General features: G+C 37.4%; 2 protein-coding genes across 2 annotated transcripts in view; both read right to left on the bottom strand.

Annotated features, from left to right (window-relative positions):
• The window catches only part of LOC144958170 (uncharacterized), a 396,336-nt gene that overhangs the window by 216,511 nt on the left and 155,136 nt on the right, over nucleotides 1-24,689 (bottom strand). The window lies entirely within an intron of this gene.
• The window catches only part of LOC144957559 (uncharacterized), a 158,552-nt gene continuing 156,695 nt past the window's right edge, over nucleotides 22,833-24,689 (bottom strand). The window contains exon 4 of the mRNA XM_078888905.1: nucleotides 22,833-22,949. Coding sequence (XP_078745031.1) covers nucleotides 22,833-22,949 — 117 coding nt within the window. The remainder of the gene's footprint in view (nucleotides 22,950-24,689) is intronic.

The raw sequence follows: 24,689 nt of genomic DNA, 5'->3' as shown, positions 1-24,689 counted from the left end.
TGAAAGCCGATAATGATATCATGACCAAACAGCCCTTACTTAGATTCGTGTGTTATATAATAATGTGACCTACGGTCTCAAACCGGCATTGATCGAATACAAAGAAAAGAACTGAACGAGTGTGTATGAAAGGTGCCAGACAAAGCAAGAAAGAAAAATACAAGAGAAAAGAAAAACATCCCAAAAGATCAGTCTACCTCGACTGGGGATCAAACCTCAGACCTTCTGATTACCAGTCAGTAGCACGTCTGACTGGTAATCAGAAGGTCTCAGGTTCGATCCCCAGGGGTGGTTTTTTTTCTTGTATTTTTCTTTCTTGCTTTGTCTGGCACATTTCATACACACTTGTTCAGTTCTTTTACTTACACCGGTGCCTGCTCATTGCCGGATTCAATCAATCCCTTTTCGAAAATGTATACTTCATTATCAAAACCTAATATCAGAAATCCCCTTCCTACTGGGAGTTCCCTATTCCATCTCTTTTCACACCAAAATCTATAGAAACAGGAATAAATTCCTGCTCCGTAGGTCTAAGGGTTCTGAAGGATAATTTTATTCTAAATTGGAATTTTAAGCTATCGTCATGTCCTTTGCGCAGAAAACGTTGTTTTCAACGTTGTTGAATAAAATACCAAACACTTCACGTTTCAGGTTCACAAGCCTTCTTCAGCCAACAACAACAACAAAACCAAACAATGAAGACATAAATACATTTCTATATTCCAGACTGCCGACAGATTGTTTTTGTTTTTGTTTTTTTTTTTTTTGTTTTTAAGGGTTTTACGGCGCTTGCAACACATTAAGAGATTGACGACAGAGAACAATCTGGACTTTATTAATGTATTTATGTCTTTATTGTTTTTGTTTTGTTTTTGGTTTGGGGTTGGGGGGGGGGATTGTTGTTGTTGGCTGAAGAAGGTTTTTGAGCTCGAAACGTTCCGTATTGGGTACACTGTTCTCTTTTGAAGCTGTTATATTTATTTTGTTTAATACTTTTTACAGTCAACAGCTTCTAGCAGCTTATTATCACTTTTCAAAATAATGTATTAACATGACCCAAGTTAAGTAAAATCAAGTCAAATTAACTACGTCTAATTAAGACATAACACAATACTGCTTGCAATCTCATCCTTGTGTCTCCAGCCAGCAGTCTTGTGCTATGGGAACCACCTGAGAGAACCAGAAACAGAGGCAGGCAGAATAAAACATACATTGACTGTCTGCTAGATGACACAGGAATGGACAACACCCGGAAGCTGCGTACACTTATGGAGACTTGTGGCTCATGTTGGGCGGAAGTGCGGCTATGTGGTCTAGTGGTATAACACTCGTTTTCGGATCGGAAGGTCCTGGGTTCGACACTCGCTCTCGGCGCATAGTTGAGTCCTTGGAAAAGGCTCTTTACTCACATTCTCTCACCGTAAAATGAGTACCTGGCCGTTAACAGCGTTGTTTTTGTCCTAAAAATTGTAATATCGCCTAACAGGCGTCATGTCCTGTTGACCAGGGACCCCTTGTAAAGCGCTTTGAGCACATTTAGTGGATATTGCGCTATATAAAGACCAATTATTATAGTAAGTAATTAAGACATAAACGCCTTACATCAAAGACTTCAAAGACGTTTCATGGTATACGTCAATTAACGTTCATTGTTAAGTTATGGTGTGACTATTTGATCTTGTGGTATGACACACGCTTTCGGATCGGGTGTAAAATGAGTATCTGGGCGTTGTCTCTGTCGGAAAAAAAATTATAATAACGCCTGAAAGGCGTCATGTCTCGTTCTACATGTTACATGTTGCCGTTGGTCAGGGACTCCTTGTAAAGCGCTTTGAGCACAATAAGTGGATAGTGCGCTATATAAAAGCTCACGTTATTTATTTTGTTTTCGTTTTTTAAACAGACTTTTTAACAACCGGGGGTCAATTTTAATCTTGCGATACATGGAGTAAACATTTTTTTTTGTGGCAAATCGAATGAGATTGATCTTCTCCCTCACGACAGCGACGCTTCGTCTGTGAGGACTTTTCACGCGTTCCTCGCCATCATTAACTTATAGATAGTATGCGCTTGGCTAAGAAGCTCACAACATTGCCATCCGGAAGTAAAGGAAACCAACACACAAAACTGTGTTTAATCATGATCGTTTATAGTCTGGTTTATACCGTTTAGTGAGAATTACTCATAAACGGGGATGGCAAAAAACAATAACAAAGACCTAGGTGACGTCATCTTCAAACTATCTATAGCCTGACACAAGAACTAACCAGAACTTATAGTTTGACGTCATTTTTAAGTTTTGTACACTGTCTAGTAAGTTGTCGTTAGGAGAGCTCAAGGAAACAAGGGATTCCTTTGGTTGAACTATTGAATACAACAGACGATTTGTTTTCTTTTGTGGCAAAAGACTGGCATTTTGATGTCATTTTTTGGTCAGTGTCAGGCTATAGATAGTGTGCACTTGGCTAAGAAGCTCACAATATTGCCATCCGGAAGTATAACAGACGAACACACAAAACTATGTGTACCCTTGGTCGTTATAGATAGTATGCGCTTGGCTAAGAAGCTCATAACATTGCCATCCGGAAGTATAACGGACCAAAACACAAAACTCTGTGTATCCATGAACGTTTATAGTCAGGTTAATACAGTTTAGTGATCATTACTCATAAATGCGGATGGCAAATAACAAAACAAAGACCTTAGAGACGTCATTTTCGAACTATCTATAGATAGTATGCAGATGACGTCACTCAGGCCTTTGTTATGGTTTTTGCCATCCGCGTTTGTGAGTTGTTCTCACTTAACTGTATTAACCAGACTATAAAAGTTCATGGTTACACAGAGTTTGTGTGTGTTGGTCCGTTATACTTCCGGATGGCAATGTTGTGAACTCCTTGGCCAAGCGCATTCTATCTATAGATAGTTCGAAGATGACGTCACTCAGGCCTTTGTTATTGTTTTTGCCATCCGCGTTTGTGAGTTGTTCTCACTAAACTGTATTAACCAGACTATAAAAGTTCATGGATACACAGAGTTTTGTGTTTTGGTCCGTTATACTTCCGGATGGCAATGTTATGAACTTCTCAGCCAAGCGTCTACTATCTATATAGCGTAGCCATCGTTCAGTTATAGCCGGACACTGAAACCTAAAAAGACTGGCATTTTGACGTCATTATTTGGTTTTTGCACCGCCTAGTGAGTTGTCGTTAGAAGTGCTCATGGAAACAAGTGGTCCCATTGGTTGAACTATTGAATACAACTCACGATTTGTTTTCTTTTGCGGCAAAAGACTGGCATTTTGACGTCACTTTTTTGGTCAGTGTCAGGCTATAAATTTACGATGGCTACGGTTATAGTCCGGTTAGTACAGTTTAGTGAGAATTACTCATAAACGCGGATGGCAAAAAAACAATAACAAAGACCTAAGTGACGTCATCTTCGTTCTATCTATATAAGTTAACCATGGCTACATTCCACATGTATGCGTTGTGGACGAGAACCTGAAACCGCAGAGCATCTGGTCAATCGTTGTGCAGTGATGAGGTTACCTGGTGAGTTCTCGATCGCGACTGTACACAAATGGGGCATCGAATTCGCTGCCTGTATAGATAGTATGCGCTTGGCTAAGAAGCTCATAACATTGCCATCCGGATGTATAAGGGACCAACACACAAAACTGTTTGTATCCATGAACGTTTATAGTCAGGTTAATACAATTCAGTGAGCATTACTCATAAACGCGGATGGCAAAAAACAATAACAAAGACCTGAGTGACGTCATCTTCGAACTATCTATAGACAGACCATAATAATGATAATATTATAAGTAGTGCGAGACCAATAAATAGAAGTCGCTGAAAAATGAGACAGGAATTTTTTTTTCAGACTATTGCAAAATTTTCCTGTGGTTAATTGATTTGTTTTGTTTTTGTCTTTATTGTTTTTTGTTTGTTTTTTGTTTTCTTTTTTGTTAGTTATTTTTTGTGTTATTTTTTTGTTTTGTTTTTCTTTTGTTTGCTTGTTTGTTTTCTTTTGTTTTTATATTTTTGTTGATGTTTCCCTTTTTCTTTCTTTTTTTTCTGTTTCTTTCTATTAAAATCCACAAAACCCTGGATCTTCAGGTGCAATAATTGCCAATTGTTTCAATAATCAAACAATTAAGTGTAAACCTATTATTAAACAAAATTTTGCAACCCATTCATTGTAAAAGAAGCTGTTGTGCTTAAGAGTGAAAGTGTATGCACTTCGTGTCATGACGATTGTTTTGTGAAACAAGGCGAAAGGCTGACATTTCTAACCCATGCATTGAAAACCAGGCCATTGTGTTTCTCAAGAGAAAAAGTGTATAATATGCACTCCATGTCTCTGCGACGGTTGTTCTGGAAAACAAAGCGAACGCCTATTTGTTAACAACCGATTGTAAACGAAACTGTTGTTCTAAAGAAAGTTGTGGGCAAGTAATTCCCATCATACAGATGATTGTTCTATTGTGATAAATTATTTGTGCACTCTCTAACACACACTCTCTCTCTCTCTCTCTCTCTCTCTCTCTCTCCCTCCCTCTCTTTCTCTCTGTGTGTGTGTGTGTGTCTGTCTGTCTGTCTGTCTCATTCTCTCTCACTCTCTCCCTCTCCTTCTTTATTCCTCTCTCCTAAAAAATAATTGAGCTTTTATATAGAGCAATATCCACTAAACGTGCTCAAAGCGCTTTACAAGGGGTCTCTGGCCAATAGCAACACGTAACATGTAGAACGAATCACGACGCCTGTTAGGCGATATTACAATTTTTTTTCTGTTCTGACAGAGACAACGCTGTCAACGGTCAAGAAGTACGGTGAGAGAATGTGAGTAAAGAGCCTTTTCCAAGGATTCAACTACGCGCCGAGCCAGGCTCAAACCCAGGACCCTCCGATCCGAAAGCGAGTGTCATACCACAAGACCACATAGCAGTATCCTCTCTCTCTCTCTCTCTCTCTCTCTCTCTCTCTCTCTCTCTCTCTCTCTCTCTCTATAAATATATATATATATATATATATATATATATATATATATATATATATATCCCTGTATCTGTTTTCCAACATGCTTTCTGTCTTTGTCTTGGAATGAGATTACTTGAATTTGTCCTGATCCTGGCTGAGATTATATTATTTTTCCTAGTAAATCACCTCTCTGTTATGCGCTGTATTATGTTTTGTATACATGATTTGTAACATTTCAGTTTATTCCTCTTAGTGGGGACAGTGCTTGTGTCTGGATGAGACTTTTAGTGATCTGAAACTAAGTACTTTGATAGTGTGCTCTTGGAATCTACATCTGTTTCCTATTTGAACCAATTCCCCTTTGTCTTACCTTTTCTTGGGTGCTTTAATTGTAATTCTAGATTCTTTTTACTATCCCATTTTCTTCCTTTTTACTGGCGCCATGTGATCAAAATGTGTTGCAAGACCCGTAAAACCCTTACAAACAAACAAAACAAACGTAGCACAACACAATGACCAATTGTTTTGTAAACTTATCAAACAGGAGGGTGTGTAAGTCTGTTTACAGCCTGGTGTTAACAAAGAGAACGTGGCTTCAGGTTTTGTCCATCATGTTCTATAAAACAAGAAAGTTAAGCGTGCTTGTTAAAAGTCTATTGTAAACAAAACTATTGTTGTGGAGATAAATGCATGAGTGTGTTTTCCATTTACGGATACTTGTTCTATTGTGTGTAAATGAATTGTCTCTCTTACTTTCTCTCTCTCTCTCTCTCTCTCTCTCTCTCTCTCTCTCTGTGTGTGTGTGTGTGTGTGTGTCTGTATCTCTCTCTGTCTCTCTCTCTCTGTCTCTCTGTCTGTATCTCTCTCTGTCTCTCTTTGTCTCTCTGCCTCTCTCTCTCTCTCTCTCTCTCTCTCTCTCTCTCTCTCTCTCTCTTTCTTCATTTCTTACTTTCTTTCTTTCCCTCTCCTCTCTTTTTTTGACTTTCTCTTTCTCTTTCACTCTTCCTATTTCCTTCTCTCTCTCTCTCTCTCTCTCTCTCTCTCTCTCTCTCTTTCTTTCTTTCTTTCCATCTCTGTCTCTCTCTTTGTCCCTCTCACTCTCTGTCTCCCTCCTCTCTCTCTCTCTCTCTCTCTCTCTCTCTTTCTTTCTTTCTTTCTTTCCATCTCTGTCTCTCTCTTTGTCCCTCTCACTCTCTGTCTCCCTCCTCTCTCTCTCTCTCTCTCTCTATCTCTCTCTATCTCTCTCCATTTCTCTCTCTCTGTCTCTGTCCCTTCATCTTGATTATAATCCATCGGAGTACTCAATAGGCAGAAAAATTTAATTTTAGATCTAATAATATTTTGTAATAAAATGGCATTTATAGTAAAAATAAAATTCGTTTTGATATTGAAATATTTGATCCCTTTGGCTTAACATTCCAAAACATTATTATTTCGACACAATACCGTCTTCGGGTTCCGAGTTACAATGTAATCTATTTTATTATTTTACTACTTTCATTTCCCCAAAGTCCAAAGCAGTCTACTCCTCCCCCCCCCCCCCACCCCCTCATTCTCTACTTTTCTTTCTTTCTCAGCATCGTTTTTCCTATCCTTCAATCCATTTGTGGGGCATGAAAACTCAGTTGGTAGATCGCTCGCTTCACTAGCAAAAGAAACAAGTTCGATACCCGGTGAAGTCGATTTTTTCTAACTACCCTGCCCACCCAGCAGAGATTGTATGGCTATGTCTAGAGTCATACCCAAAGGGTGGCAAGAAATTACTATGGCCCAGCTCACGCTATAGAAACTAGAACAAAATCCAGCTCCATGGGCCTCATGATTTTGAAGGACTACTTGGATAAAATTTAATTATATTTTCTTCCACCATTTCTACCCCCACCCCCATACTTCCCCCAATCTATATCCTTCTATGGAAACTATTGACTCAATGAGTGCATTCTCTATTCATTGTCACACTCCGATGCCAGGTCGAACAAGACACCCCCCCCCCTTCCTCCCCATTCACTCTATATCAGAACAGTGTAAAAACGCAAGATAATTGGTTCAAATCTAGTATTCATTGGCCTGTAATTAAATTTGCTCACTCAGCATGGTGAAGAAGTTTACGATTATTATTATCATCATCATCATCATCATCATCATCAACATCATCATCATCATCATTATTCTCATCATTATTATTATCACCATTATTATTATCATTATTATTATCATTATTATAATTGTTATCATCATTGTTATCGTCATTGTTATCATTATGATTAATATTATTATTACTATTACTGTTACTATTATTATTATTATTGTTATTATAATTATTATATTATTATAATTATTATTATTATTATTATATTATTATTATTATATATTATTATTATTATTATTGTCATTATTATTATTGTTATTGTTATTGTTACCATTATTATTATTATTATCATTATTATTATAATTATTATTAGTAATAGTATTATCATTATCATCATCATCATTGTTATCATCAATATCAGCATCATCATCATCATCATCATCATCATCATCATCATCATCATCATTAATAGTATTATTATTAATCTCCCTTTCTCATTGGGGGATTTCATTATAAATTGTTAAATTGTCGACCATTCTGTATCATGCAAAACAAGCATGCCAATATCTTATCTATTTGCAGACGATGGAGGCTTCTTATACCTATTGATAGCTGCTTGTAGCTCGAAAAACAAAATGCAACCCACTGACTCAATGCGGTATTTTGACCAAATAAATTATCTTATGTTTACATTTGGAATTGAAGCCGAAATCATCAGAGGTACCAAATTTTAGGTTAAACAATTTAAGAAATTGAATTTTTTTTTCTCTTCACAACAAAAAACCTTTTGGATTACAAAGGTGCCATAAATCAGGTGATCATGGAGTCGGAGTTTATTCCGGTATCTATAGCTTAAAACGGACAATAGTAATTGCTTGCTACCCTTTGAAAGGACGCTAGTCTTTTCCAAAGTACTTTCAGCCAGATCTTACACACCCAGCCTCCCAATCTCTGCTTGGCTGATAGGGGGTCAGGAAAAGATAAGCTGCTAGATTTCGAGATATAAACGAATGATCAAGTGAGAGAGGTGGGAACAGGGACATTTTCATGGATTGGATTGGGGTAACAAAAGCAAAACAAAACACGATCTTGTCAAGTTTCAGACTTGAAGGAAAAGTTGAAACGTTCAAAATCTCAATTCTAAGTCACACAAAATGTTTCAATCATCCCTCCTCTTCTTTCCTTCTCAAACTAACACACTCTCATTCAACTTCATGCCATTCGACAACACGCCATTTTGGACAGAAAATACGGTGTTGTGTTCAGTGAGGGGGCGACTACTAATTAATTTTCAGAGACGGGAGAGCGCTCCTACTACTGCGAATAGTGATCCCTCCGTGGAATCACTATTCACAGTACTACTGCGAATAGTGATCCCGCTGTGGAATCACTATTCACAGTACTACTGCGAATAGTGATCCCGCTGTGAAATCACTATTCACAGTACTACTGCGAATAAGCACTTCGCTATCCAAATGGAGTTTTGTTGAAAAACATCCAAAATTTCAGAGTGTAATATTATTAAGCGCAAATGTACAAAGTTGAAGAACGCAAAGCTCTATCTACTTTTGTCTCTGTGTTTCTTTTCCATCTTTCTCTTTGTTTACTCTTGGGTCAAATTTAATTCAATTTAAAACGACAATGGACAGAACACATTGTGTAAAATGGCTACATTGATACAACTAATAAGAACTACAATTATAATCGGTGACTGAGTAAAACAATGTGACACTGACAATAACAATTAATTGATCTTGTGAAGTGTCTTTCGATAATGGGAATGATAATTATCATCATCATCATCATCATCATCATCATCATCATCATCATCATCATCATCATCATCATCATCATCATTATATATTATTATTATTACTATTATTATTATTATTATTATTATTATTATTATTATTATTATTATTATTATGATTATGATTATGATTATGATATTATTATTATTATTATTATTATTATTATTATTATATATTAATATTATCATTATCATTATCATTACCATTATCATTATTATTGTTATTAATATTATTATTATTATTATTATTATTATTATTATTATTTTATTATTATTATTATTATTATTACCATTATTATTATTGTTATTATTTATTGTTTTATAAATTAATTTTTTTAAACATTTTGTCAGTGTCGAACCGAACATATTTTTACAGGACTGATAACCAGATGCAACCATGAGCTCATTTTCACATCGTTATGGACAATGGACAATATTTTTCGATGGTTTTAGAGTATTTCCATTAGGTAATTTTAAGGGTTTTACGGCGCTTGCAACACATTTAGGTCATATCAGCGTCACTAAAAAAGAAGAAAATGGGATAGTAAAAAGTTCTAGAATTACAATTAAAGCACCCAAGAAAAAGTAAGACATGGGAGAAACAGGAACAAATAGGGATCAGATGTAGATTCCAAGAGCATACTATCAATGTGCTTAGTTTGAGATCACCTACAAGTCTCATCCGGACACAAGCACAAAATTTAACTAAGAGGAATACACTCAAATGCTTACATTATACATTCAAAATTACAAATATAATAATACATAACAGAGAGATGATTTACAAGGAAAAAAAATATAATCTCCCAAAACAAGACCTATGCATTTGACTGTTTTCCTCCCAGCTAGGACTCCGGCCAGGGCCAGGACAAAACCAAGTAATCTCATTCCAAGACAAAGATAGAAAGCATGTTGGAAAACAGATATAGGGGGATAGAAGACACAGTATGTACCCCCCTGCCCACTATGGGAGGTCAGGAACCCCACCCAGTTCCATTAGGTACAACAATAAGATCATAACAACGTGGGTTATCAGACCTGCAAATATGTACACGTCGGTCAGTGTGTATATCATGAAAACCGCTAGTAATGCCATGATGCATAGAACTGAATCCACTAAAGAATGAAAACTATTTTTTATCATCAATTTAATCTTCTTCTTTTTTTTATATTTTTTTTTACTTGCACAATAAATTGCTTATCGAACTGTTCCTTGTATGGACGTGTCCCCAGGTATGTTTGCATATTGACAAGGAGGGGGGGGGGGGGGGGGGGGGGGGGGGGGGGGGGGGGGGGGGAGGGGGAAGAGAACTAGGGGGGGGGGGAGAACTTTAGTCCAAAAGGATGAATGGTCTGACAGCCATTGTCTTCGTCCTGTCTTCTTCTCCTGTGTGTGCGTGCGTGCGTGTGTGTGTGCGTGTGTGTGTGTGTGTGTGTGTTTGTCTTTGGTGTCCTGGGATATTTGTATTTCCTGTTTTATTTTTTTTTGGATTTGGTTATGATTAGTGTCTAATTAACTGACTCTCTCTCTCTCTCTCTCTCTCTCTCTCTCTCTCTCTCTCTCTCTCTCTCTCTCTATCAATCAATCTATCTATCCATCCATCTATACACCTATTTATCTATCAGTCTGTCTGTCTATCTATCTATTATCTATCTATCTATTATATATTTTTATATCGCTCTCACTCATTCATTCAAAATCTCCTTCTCTCTCTCTCTCTCTCTCTCTCTCTCTCTCTCTCTCTCTTTCTTTCTTTCTTTCTGCGTGTGTGTGTTTGTCTCAGCCTCTAGCTCTTCTTTTCTTTCTTTCTTCTTCTTCTTCTTCTCTTCTTCTCTTCTCTTCTTCTTCTTCTTCTTCTTCTTCTTCTTCTTCTTCTTCTTCTTCTTCTTCTTCTTCTTCTTCTTCTTCTTCTTCTTCTTCTCTTCTTCTTCTTCTTCTTCTTCTTCTTCTTTCTTCTTCTTCTTCTTCTTCTTCTTCTTCTTCTTCTTCTTCTTCTTTCTTCTTCTTCTTCTTCTTCTTCTTCTTCTCTTCTTCTTCTTCTTCTTCTTCTTTTCTTCTTCTTCTTCTTCTTCTTCTTCTTCTTCTTCTTCTTCTTCTTCTTCTCTTCTTCTTCTTCTTCTTCTTCTTCTTCTTCTTCTTCTTCTTCTTCTTCTTCTTCTTCTTCTTCTTCTTCTTTTCTTCTTCTCTTCTTTCTTCTTCTTCTTCTTCTCTTCTTCTTCTTCTTCTTCTTCTTCTTCTTCTTCTTCTTCTTCTTCTTCTTCTTCTTCTTCTTTTCTTCTTCTTCTTCTTCTTCTTCTTCTTCTTCTTCTCTTCTTCTTCTTTCTTCTTCTTCTCTCTCTTCTTCTTCTCACTTCTACTTCTTCTCTATTCTCTTCTTCTCTTCTTCTTTCTTCTTCTCTCTTCTCTTCTTTTTCTCATTCTTCTTCTTTTCTTCATCTTCTTCTTCTTCTCATCTCTCATCTTCACTTCTCTTCTCTCTTCTTCTTCTTCTTCTTCTTCTTCTTCTCTCATCTCTTCTCTCCTTCTTCTTCTTCTCTTCATCTTCTTCTCTTCTTCTTCTTCATCTTCTTCTTCTTCTTCTTTCTTCTTCTTCTTCTTTGCTCTTCTTCTTCCATCCCTTCTTACTTTTTCTTCTTATTCTTACTCTTCTTCTTCTTTTCTTCCTCTTCTTCTCTCTTCTCTCTTCTTTCTTCCTTCTCCTCTCTTCTCTCTCTCTTCTTCTCTTCTTCTCTTCTCTTCTCTCTCCTCTTATACTGCTTCTCTCTCGTCTTCTCATCACATACATCTTGATTAATCTCTTTCTCTTCACCTTATATCTATCTATCCTCTCTCATCCCATCTCTTTCATCATCATCATCATCATCTCTCTCTCTCACATCATCTCCTAGTCCTCATAATCATATCACATCATCATCTCTCTTCATCATCAGAATCTGCATCTCATCATCTTATTATATATCATCTCGTCTCATCATCATCACTCTCATCATCTCTCTCATTCATCCTCTCTAGCTCGATATGTCTTTCTGAGCCTTTCTCACTTCATTTTCCGTGCAACTATTATTTATTCATACCTACCTCTTTGTCTGGTCACTTTTCGACTTCCCTTTCTCTCTCTCTCTCTCTCTCTCTCTCTCTCTCTCTCCTAGTCTCTTCTCTTCTTCTTCTTTTCCCCGTCTCTTCTCTCTCTCTTCTCTCTCTCTCTCTCTCTCTCTCTCTCTCTCTCTCTCTCTCTCTCTCCCTAAGTCTCGATATATCTATCTATCTCTCTTTTATCTCTATGTAACTCTTTCTTTCTACTCTTTATTTATCTATCTTTCTCTTTCTCTCTCTCTCTCTCTCTCTCTCTCTCTCTCTCTCTCTCTCTCTCTCTCTCCCTAGGTCTCGATATATCTATCTATCTCTCTTTTATCTCTATGTAACTCTTTCTTTCTACTCTTTATTTATATATCTTTCTCTTTCTCTCTCTCTCTCTCTTCTCTCACTCTCCTTCTTCTCTCTTCTCTCTCTCTCTCTCTCCCCAATCTCGTTTTTCTTCTCTCTTTTCTCTATGTACTCTTTCGTTCTACTTTTTAATTTCTTTCCTCTCTTTCTCTCTCTCTCTCATTCTCTCTCTTCTCTCTAATCCCTTCATACTCTCTCTCTCATTACATCACCCTAATCCACGATTATCTTGATTAGACTATCTTTATCTTGTACTCAGTTTTTCACTTTATTTTCTATCCTTTCTCTTTTCTCTCTCTCCTCTTCTCCTCTCTCTCTCTCTCTCTCTCTCCCTAGGTCCTCGATTATCTATCTATCATCTATCTCTATGTAACTCTTCTTCTATCTTTATATTCATATCATCTTTCTCTTTTCCTCTCTTCTCTCTCTTCCGCTCGCTCACCTCTACCTCCATCTCCACTCCTCTCTCTCTCTCCTAGGTCTCGTTATCTTCTTGCTCTTTTTTCTCTGATGTAACTCTTTCTTTCACCTTATTTATATATCTTCTCATCTTTCTCTCTCTCTCTTTCTCTCACTCTCCCCCTTTTTGTGTGTGCGTGTTTGTGTTACTCTCTCTCTCTCTCTCTCTGTTTGTGCGTGTGTGTGTGTGTGTGTGTGTATGTGTTAAGTTTCTTTCACACAGTCCCTCTTCTCTCTCTCTCTCTCATTCTCTCTCATTCTCTCTGAATATCCCTTTCATTAAATTCAAGATCGGTGTATGCATTGAACGAATCAAACCCATAATCACAGCCTTGATTGGGTCCTGGTGATTAGGACTCACTATTTATTGGTCTCAAGGTTGAATTCACGTTAACCTTTGGTGACACCTCTCTCTCTCTCCTCTCTCTCTCTCTCTCCTCTCCTCTCTCTCCCTCTCCCTCTCTCACACACACACAGTCACTCTCTCTTTCTCTCACTCACTCTATCTCTTCTGGTGTGTGAGTTTATGCCAGTTTTTGTTTCTCTCTCTCTCTCACACACACACAAATACATACACACAAACACACACTCCCTCTCTTCCTCTGTGTTGTGTGTGTGTGTGTGTGTGTGCGTGTGTGTGTGTGTGCGTGTGTGTGTGTGCGTGTGTGTGTGAGTGTAAGTGTTTCTTTCACATAGTGCGCGTGTCTCTTTCTTCGTGCGAGTCTCTCTCTCTCCTTTCTCTCTCTCTCTCTCTCTCTCTCTCTCTCTCTGTCTCTCTCTCTCTTTTTTTTCTCTCCGTGTCTGTGTGTGTTTCACACAGCGTGTCTCTCATCCTTCATACGAGTCTCTTTCTCTCTCTGTATGTGTTTGTGTGTGTGTGTGTGTGTCTGTGTGTGTTTGTTTCTTTCAAACGGGTCTCTCTCTATCTCTCTCTGTCTCTCTCTCTCTCTCTCTCTCTCTCTCTCTCAATATTCCTCCCATTATCTTCAAGATCAAATCGGTGTATGCATTGTACCAATCAAACCCATAATCACAGCCTTGATTGGGGTCCTGGTGATTGGGACTCACTATTTGGTCTCGAGGGGAGATTGACGTTGTCCTATAGCCACATCTCTCTCTCTCTCTCTCTCTCTCTCTCTCTCTCTCTCCCTCTCTCTCTCTCTCTCTCTCTATCTATCTATCTATTTTTTTCTTTCTTGCTTTCTATCGCTCAATCTATCTTTTGTGTGTATTTATTTCACACAATGTGTGTGTGTCTCTCTCTCTCTCCTTCTCTCTCTCTCTCTCTCTCTCTCTCTCTCTCTCTCTCTTTCTGGGGGTGGGGGGTGTATGTATGTATGTGTGTGGGTGTGTCGATGGTTGTGTGTCCCATTTTTTATCTCAATCTCATTCTATTTGTGAGCCAAATAGGCTTGCATATTTATGTATGTGTATGTGTGTGTGAGAGTGTAGTTGTGTGTATGCGCGTTTACTGTGTGTTTATGAGTGTGTACGCATGTGTGTTTATGTTCATCTGTGCCTGTGCATTTGATTGACTGAATAAAGATTAACTCAACTTATCATGCATTCATTGGATGGACCATAATCATTTATAATACATAAGAATGACACTGGTTTTGGCATAACAGTATCCCCCCTTACTTGAACTTTATATCGGGAGTAAAAGTGTGATGTCAAAATACTGGTTCCAATCTGACTGGACGAGTAGAGCCAATCTTTCGGGGGGACATTGTGCAACTGATCTTCTGGTTTCAGAGTTATGGCATCTTTTATCTAATTTTAGTCTACATATTATGCTGGTCGTCAATAAAGCTGATCCATCCTCACTTAATTAATAATAATAATAATAATAATAATAATAATAATAATAATAATAATAATAATAATAATAATAATAATAATAATAATAATAATAATATTTCTCGAAAACATACAATGATTTGGACTCTCGGATGCTCTGTGGAATGATGTTCCATACAGACGGACCAAAATGAGGAAAGGACCTTGTTTCCGCTTTTGTACGAATGCGTGGGATAGCCAAACGGGTGGTGTCATTGTAGGAACGCAAAGATCTCGTTGTCGAATATTTCTTTAGGAGTTGTTTTGTTTGTTTTTAAGTGTTTTACGGCACTTGCAAAACATTAAGGTCATATCAGCGCCAGTAAAAAGGAAGAAAATGGGATAGTAAAAAGTTCTAGAATTACAATTAAAGCACTCAAGAAAAGGTAAGACAAAGGGGAATTGGTTCAAATAAGATACAAGTATAGATTCCAAGAGCAAACTATCAAGTTACTTCGTTTGAGATCACTAAAAGTCTCATCCAGACACAAGCACAAGTCCCCACTAAGAGGAATACACTCAAATGTTTTACAAATCATATAAAATATAAAGAAAACATAATACAGTGCATAACAGAGAAATAATTCACAAGAAAAAAAATATCGTCTCCCAAAACTAACTATACATTTGACTGCTTCCCTCTCAGCCAGGGCATCTGGCCAGGACCAGGACAAAACCAAGTAATCTCATTCCAAGACAAAGACAGAAAGCAAGTTGGAAAACAGATATAGGGGGGTAAAAGACACAGCAAGTACTTCCCTGCCCACTATGGGAGGTCAGGAACCCCACCCAGTCTTTAGGAGTTCTGTGAGGTAGGGAGGGGCAATAGGACACGTACTTTGAATTTGACCCTTTTCTTAATAAGCAGCCAGTATCATCTTCGAAGGAGAGGTGTAGCAGAGTCAAACCTCCGCATTCGAAAGACCAACAATGCTCCGTAATCATAACAATTGAAGAATTGAAGATCCCTGTAAAAGTCTCCCAGGTCTACAGGATCAACCAAGAAAATACTGGGTAGCTGCAAATAGACTACGGTCAAAACATACAAGAACAGCTGCCAACATGCACAAATGGGGGCTCCAAGAATCACCAACATGCCCAAAGTGCAACCAAGCACCACAAGATGCAAACCACCTCGTACTAGATTGCCCAGAGACAAAACTTGAAGGGGGATTTGAAACCATCAACAAATGTGATGATGACTTCATAACCTGGATTGATACCTTGAACATAGAATTGTAGCCGAACGATACTACTACTACTACATCATAACAATCTGCCTTTTCATCCTGCTACTAAAAACTTCCCAAACTGCAATGACAGAATATTTCCTACATGGCAAGAAATATGTAGGAATCCACCAATATCAATAGTAACTGCCCTGAAACAGGATCTCTCTACATATCAGAAATTTCTGGATTCAGATGAAACCGAATTAATCCATGAAGAACTTAGAAAAACTGCAGTGCCCTCTGTACTAAAGTCACAACAAGATCTTGACAGCCTCAAAACTCTGGCCCAGGACCGTGACCAATGGAAACAATTAACAACATGGATGGAGAAAGCAGCTATACTCATCGAAGTTTTAAAAACTTTGTGACTGAATCACATAATTCTCATTAAGCGCCAATCAGACTGCGAGGCTTACTACTACTACTACTACTACTACTACTACTACTACTACTACTACTACTGCTGCTGCTGCTGCTACTACTACTACTACTACTACTACTACTATCACCACTACCACTACTGCTACTACTACTGCTACTACTACTACTATTACTACTACTACTACTACTACTACTACTACTACTACTACTACTACTACTACTACTACTACTACTACTACCACCACTACCACTACCACTACCACTACTACTACTACTACTACTACTACTACTACTACTACTACTACTACTACTACTACCACTACTACCTACTACTACTGCTGCTACTACTACTACTACTACTACTACTACTAACACCACTACTACTACTACTACTACTACTACTACTACTACTACTACTACTACTACTACTACTACTACTATTACTTAAATTATAGTTGTGCCATTTTATGATTCAATATGTAACCTATTAAATGTTTATACACTGTCAAGATGACTGTTTACACGCTCCCAGAAGTTTCCGGAACCGGAAGAAGAGAGGATGTGACGTCACGACTTCTCAGCCCTATTTAGTATTATAAACTAAACAATAAGTCCGATTGCTATTTACTTGTCCGATCTCATACTTGTAAGCAATCAAAGTGACACATTTTAAAAATAAAAAATGGAATGTACTAAGTACAAGGTCTTCGGTCCCGTCCATTACACCCGCGTTCGATGTTTGTTCATTATAATGGAGGCGAGGGCTGACGGAAACTCGTACCCTGGTGAAGAATAAAAGCATAAAAAATCGTCCCACCGATCGGGTGGTAGGTACCGTAACCTTTGTGGCGAAATGGGAGCGCGTTTGATCGATAATCGAGAGGTCTGAGTTCGATCTCCAGGTGAGACAGGCTGATTTTTTGGAGGTGTGTATGTGTGTGTGTGAGTGTGTGTGTATGTGTGTGTGTTTCTTTCTGCATTGTTTGACACTAATTCATACACACTTTTTTAAAGATACGTGTGCTATCAATGTGTTTGTGTGTCAATACTGCAGAGAGAGAAAGAAGATAGAGAGAGAGAGGAGAGAGAGAGAGAGAGAAAAGAGAAAGAAGAGAGAGTGGATGGGTGGATGTGTGTGTGTAAGATAGAGAGAAGAGGGAAAGAGAAAGAGAGAGAGATATATATATATATATATATATATATAGAGAGAGAGAGAGAGAGAGAGAGAGAGAGAGAGAGAGAGCATTGCGATAGGTAAATTATTTTCTTTCTAGATGCAACTTAGTTTTGAAATCAAGTCACCTCCTGATGATAGAACCCAATAACCAGCCATTTCCAAATCCAATGGATTATTATTATTGCTTGGCTTGGTCAGTAAATTACAATGATATTCTGATATTCACGCTCATTTCCTTTCTCATAAAGAAGAATACTATCATTATCATTATCACAATCATCATAATCACCATCTTCATCATCATCACCATCATCATCATCATTATCATCATCATCGTGATAGCAGAAAGCATGTTTACTGAGCCGAATTCACTGGAATTTGATTGAGAATGAGTAGCCAATTGGATGCCACCGTAGAAATTAACAATTATATGACCTTTTGACTCAGAACGGTATATATATATATATATATATATATATATATATATATATATATATATATATATATATGAGTGTTGGTGGGTACTTGGTGGTACCAGAGTGCTCGATAACGTTGGTGAGAGCTAATATAAAATATAAATGGATTCACTCACTTATGTGGCCGAAACACATGTTTCTGTGGCTTCCACCCAAGTCTTCAGTCACAGAAACATGTGTTTCGGCGATATAAGTGAGGGAATCCATTTATAATATATATATATATATATATATATATATATATATATATATATATATATTATGCGAGGGTGACTTAATTGCTCAAAGTCGAATCCATAGTGAAAAGTAAAGATATGAAAAGGTTTGTATGAAACAGTGTAAGACAAAGCAAAGAGAAAAATGCAAGAAAATCACCATCACGAAAAATCAGATGTGATACCATTACACCAAGAATGTCACCAGATAATAGGGTGTATTTGTAGCAGCACGTCCCACCGGTAATCAGGAGGCCTGAGGTTCGATCCCCAGTCAAGGCACGTTGAATTTTAGGGATGTTCCTTTAAAAAATCTTACTGCTTTGTCTGGCACTGTTTCATACACACTTTTTCAGATCTGTATCTTACACCAGTGCATGATCCCTAATTGTCTCTAGCTAATAATAGTGAATAAATAATGTGGTAAGGTTTGGATTTTGGTTGAGGGCAACAGACGTAGTTTGATAGCCAAATGGTGACAGTGATCATAAAAATTTAGGGGTTTTGGGGATTTCTTTTGTGTGTTTTGTTTTTGTTTTGGGTTTTTTTTTTTTGGGGGGGGGGGGCAAAATGAAAAAGGACGTGTGTTCTCTTGAAGAAAGGGAGAATGAATATATGTACAATAGGATTCAATAGTCTGATGTGACGTCCGCCCAGCAATTAGCAGCTTGATTCTAAACAAAGAAAATCGTTACTTTTTTATTCTTCATGCTGGCTAGAACTTTTTCACCTGTCATGTGATCAGAATGTATAAAATTTAAAACATGGATCAGATTTATAATGTTTTTCTCCTCTGGATACACTTTTATGCTCTTCGGAGAAGTATTTCATAAGTTATCAAAAAACCACCAAAACATAGTTAATTCCAGAAATATTACTAAAGATTTACATAGTACCTAGTAGCAATTGCAATGTGTGCCCGAGGCTATCTCCCTGGCAACAAGGCATCTTTCCACTAATATCAATTCGGCCCACTTTCTATTCGGGGCCTGGTCCCAAAGAACTAAGGTCGCTTTCCTTTGATTGTCTCTCCTTCGATTTGAATAGTAGTAAATAGAGGTGAATACTAATACATACAGCCTAGCCTGACCAACAAAACAAACCCCTCTGATTTCAATTTTCTAAAAAACTTGAACTTTTATATAGCACAATATCAACTTGGTATCTTCAAAGCTCTCTACAAAGGGGCCCAACAGCAATATTTGATATGTAAGGACAAAACATTATCCCTCAAAGGCGATTTTATATTAGACACAGGAACAGCTGAATGGGTCATAGATAGACATCTGAGGTACTCGAGTCTCTCAAAAAGTCTGGAAGCTGATTTTCAAAAAGTCGCTCAAGTTTTAGGCATTTAGACAGAATCGGTCATTTTATTCGATGGATATAATTTGAGGTACTCAAACATCTCAAAAGTCTGTAAGTCTGTCTGTTGTTAACAACGCCACAACCACATTATCTTATTCGTCTGTAGTGTTTCATTTATCCTGTTTTGTTGATAAAGGGGAAACCCGGTTGGTCCATTTTATCTGTTTGGGTATATTAAATTGAAGCTTACATTCAATTTCACATTGTTATTAATTTCTTCGAGCTTCGAGCAGCAAACTTTACATTACAGAGGAAGAGAAAGAAGAGCAATGAATGGGGAACCAGCATACTGGATGATTCCTGGTAAGCTTTAAAAAAATACATGTTTTATTTGTCAGAATATTGGACTCCAGGCGAAAGGTCTCTGGTTGGAAATAAAACAGTTTCTATGTTTTACTTCCTGTAACTCGACTCGGGTGGAAATGGGTGCCAGCAATGCTAATGCTAGAAAATGAAAATATTGCTGGTTGAAAAGATTAACGATAAGTAATGAAATGTACTTTTCTTCAATTCATTGAATGAAGACAAATAATATGGACTTTTCGAAACATCATCCGTCTTCGTCCAATAAATTTTTAAGCTTAAATTTCATTACTTAGCTTTATTTTTATTGCGAGAAAAGTAACCTGCGATAGACCAGCATCCTTTGCAGAGGTTAGCGATAAGCTATCTGTCAGCAAAATTAATGCTATTGAAACGAGGAGCTACTCTTGTTTTCCCCGCTAATCTCATTCCCTGTACCACAATGATATCAATAGCAGCAGTGTATGTAATCAACAGAATAGAAACTTTCGAATAGAAATAAACAACGGCCAGTTGATTTACTTGAAAACGATCCGATGTTCAGAACTGACTTGTGCGCATGCTCAGAGCACCATCTCATGTGATGCCTTCACCAATCAGTGATGTATTATAATATCGTATCAATATAATGAAGATGTAACAATAAAAAGGTAGTGCTTTGACAATGATTTATTACTATCAATAGATTCTGCTTCTCTTTATCCTTTAGTATCTTAATAAAAAGCCGTTTCAAGGTTTCAGGTTTGCGCAGCTCATATCGGAATTCGACTTGAAGAGCAACCGGACATAGACGTCTACCATAATGGCACAAAGTCGCAAATACACCATGGCACAAAGTAAGCACATCTTGTAAAAAAAAAAAGAAGGCATGTAACTCAATCATTTTAAAAGCTAAATCAATTAAATTGAAACAAAATAAAAATTAACTGGTCAACACGTCATGCCAATTCAAAAACATAATCGATAGTATAAAAATACTGAAGCCGCATTTCAATAAAATTCCTAAATATTCGTTTAAATTGGAATTGGTAACGTGAATGTATATCTACAAATTACAAGCAAAATGTTTTTTAACCCCTTCCTTACCACCCATAGGAAAAGAGTAACATTCGTTGCGATGCAGCCAACATTTTTGTCATTCCGATATATTTTGTACATCAAAATATTTGAACAAAAATGTTTGCTAGTGCAGTATAATTAGGTGCCCCAAACGTAAACAATAACAAGTTGCTAGTGATTTCCGTTAGGGGCCGGAAAAATTTACGCACAATATAGGTCTCCCAATTTTTTAGTTTGAGTTGTAGGCAATACACTTTCAGTATTGAAAATATGTTTACATAAAATCTAACAGTTGCAGAAATAATACTATAAGACTAAATTATTCTGAAAATCAGGCTCCGAATAATTCTCGTTTTGTTCACACCAGCGCAATAATTTGCTCTGGTCTAAAAATAGATAGACTGTAAATTTTGATAAATTTTACCTTTTGTTCCATAAAATATCCATATCTAGACATTATTTGATGCATGATCGAGTATTTATGAATATGTGTTTCTTTTGCCACCTTACAGCCAAATTTTAAAGGTTATTTTTTTTCTATAATTTACATTGGAACTTGAGCTGTCAAGACAGGAACATGTGGTTTGCCATGTGCTTCTAGACCTTTGTTTACGTTATGGGCACCTAATTATACTGCTCTATAGTTAAAGTACTCGTATATTAAAACTTTGTTGAAGAGCTCGTTTAGCAACAAAAAAAATGTGTACATCTAGAACTAATAGATTTTGTCTTTTGAACGAAATAAATCTATTTTTGTATTGGTTGGGCGTGAAGTTTTGGGGAAAATCCGGAAAATGGCCGGTAAGAAAAGAGTTAAATGGTAGGTTTATGCTATTGCGCACCATGTGGGTTTTTTACAAAAAGATACAAATATGGAACTTGCATTGCACCTTTAGCTATGTGGTATTATGGTATGACATTCGCCTTCGAATCGGAAGATCCTGGGTTCGAACCTCGCTTGGCGCATAATTGAGTCCTTGGAAAAAACTCTTTACTCACATTCTCTCACCGTACTCAGGTGTAAAATGAGTACCTGGCCGTTAACAGCTTTTTCTCTATTGGAAAATTGTAATTCCGTCTAACAGGCGTCATGTCTAGCCCTATATGTTAAGTGTTTCTGTTGGCTTGGGGACCCCTTGTAAATGGATTTGAGCACGTTGAGTAGATATTTCGATATGTAAATACTCAAGTTTTGTTTTTTTCTTATAAATATATATCAGATTTTTTATTGTTAGATTTAAGGTATATGGTCCTAAACTCGATAGTTTTTGTAATATTTTAAGATTCACTTTTTGTGCCATGAGATACATATATCCTACTCGTAAAACATTGATCTTTTAAAGAGCGCAATATCCACAAAACGTGCTCAAAGCGCTTTACAAGGGATCCCTTGCCAACAGCAACACTTAATATGTAGGACGAAACATGTCGTCTCTTAGGCGATATATTTTTTTTCGGATAGAGACAACGCTGTTAACGGCTATGTACTCATTTTACATCTGAGTACGGTGAGAGAATGCGAGTAATGAACCTTTTCCAAGGACCTTCCGACGATCCGAAAGAGAGTGTCATACGCAAGACCTCATAGCCGCACTCTACTCAGTAGTAGTACACACCACTGTGCGGCTATGTGGTCTAGTGGTATGACCCTCGCTTTCGGATCTGAAGGTCCTGGGTTCGAGCCTCGCTCAGCGCATAGTCGAGTCCTTGGAAAAGGCTCTTTACTCACATTCTCTCACCGTACTCAGGTGTAAAATGAGTACCTGGCCGTTAACAGCATTGTCTTTGTCCGAAAAATTGTAATATCGCCTAACAGGCGTCATGTCCCGTCCTACATATTAAATGTTGCTGTTTACCAGGGACCCCTTGTAAAGCGCTTTGAGCACATTTAGTGGATATTGCGCTATATAAAAGCTCAATTTCTATCAAATTTCGACACACCACGGGATAATAGAGAGAATGGCAATTTGGTTGTGATAAGAGGGAACGGCGTTCTAGTTGTCCCCATTGAGTGTGGTAAGGAATCGAAGGGTAGGCTTTGGAAGTAATTCCAGGCAGAAGGAGGATTTGGGGATTATCTGCTTGATTGGACAACCGATAGTTGTCGTGGTCTGATGTGGAGATGGAGGGATAAAGAGTTGGGGGGACGGGGGGAAGGGGGGGGGGGAGAGAAAGGTGGTGGTTGAGGTATGTAATGGAATTGATGTATCTTTATATAAGATAAATAGATAGATGGATGAGAAAGATGGATATGTAGATATTAAAATATGTGTGTTTATGGTTGGTTTTGGAGATGGAGGGATAAAGAGTTGGGGGAGGGGGGGGGGGGCTGGGGGGGGGGGGGGGGAGAGAGAGGTGGTGGTGGTTGAGGTATGTAGTAATGGAATTGATGTATCTATATATAAGATAAATAGACAGATAGATGTGAAAGATGGATATGTAGATATTATCAAATATAGGTGTGTCTATGGTTGATTTTGGAGATGGAGGGAGGAGGGAGGGAGAGAGGAGAAGGGGGGGGGGGGAGGAGGTGGTTGTTGAGGTATGTCATGGAAATTATATATGTATAAGATAAATAGATAGTTAGATGGAAAGAAGAATTGAGGTAAAAATAGATAGTATGCGCTTGGCTAAGAATCTCACAACATTGCCATCCGGAAGTATAACGGACCAACACACAAAACTATGTGTAACCATGAACTTTTATTGTCTGGTTAATACAGTTTAGTGAGAATTACTAATATAAGTGGATGGCAATAAAAACAATAATAAATACCTGAGTGACGTCAACTTCGTTTTATATATAGGTGTCGTGGAGATGGAGGGATGAAGATTTAGGGGAGGAGGAGGGGGTTGGGGGAAGAAGGTGGTGGTTGAGGTATGTAATGGAATGGCGGCCATCATGGTTCTAAACAAAGAAAATCTGTATTTTTTATTCTTCATGCTGGCTAGAACTTTTCATATGTCTTGTGATCAGAATGTGTAAAAGTCAAAACGTGATCAGATTTATAATGGGGTTTTTTTCCTCTGGATACGCTTTTATGCTCGTCAGAGAAATATTTCACGAGGGCATCCGCCATTGTTCCGATAGTTTAGACCCAGTTACTAAGTTACCATGCGTCATTACGAGGGAAGTGGCGTTACGACTGTTGAAGCGTATTAGATAGAAAGATGAATAGATGTTTAAGGGAGGGGCGGGGGTAGAAGGTGGTGGTGGTGGTGGTGGTGGTGGTGGAAGTCTGCAATGGAATGGATTGTATAAATATATGATAAATAGATGGGAAGTTGAATAGATCTCAAAAATATGTGTGTCTGTGGTTGATTTGGAGATTGGTGGATGAAATGTTAGTAATAGTTATATATATATATATATATATATATATATATATATATATATATATATATATATATAGATAGATAGATAGATTGATTGATAGATAGATAGATAAATGGATATATAGATAAATGGATATATAGATGGATGGATATATGGATAGATAGATAGATAGATAGATAGATAGATAGATAGATAGATAGATAGATAGATAGATAGATAGATAGATAGATAGATAGATAGATAGATAGATAGATAGATAGATAGACAGATAGATAGATAGATAGATAGATAGATAGATAGATAGATAGATAGATAGATAGATAGATAGATAGATAGATAGAAGTAGATAGATAGATAGATAGATAGATAGATAGATAGATAGATAGATAGATAGATAGATAGATAGATAGATAGATAGATAGATAGATAGATAGATAGATGGATGGATAGATAGAAGGATAGATAGATAGATAGATAGATAGATAGATAGATAGATAGATAGATAGATAGATAG

Source organism: Berghia stephanieae, chromosome 12 (assembly GCF_034508935.2).
Source record: "Berghia stephanieae isolate SIO BIC M18660-M18661 chromosome 12, UCSD_Bste_1.3, whole genome shotgun sequence".
Classification (NCBI taxonomy): domain Eukaryota; kingdom Metazoa; phylum Mollusca; class Gastropoda; order Nudibranchia; family Aeolidiidae; genus Berghia; species Berghia stephanieae.
The sequence above is the reverse complement of the archived record's forward strand: the minus strand, read 5'-3'. Positions and strand labels throughout refer to the sequence as shown.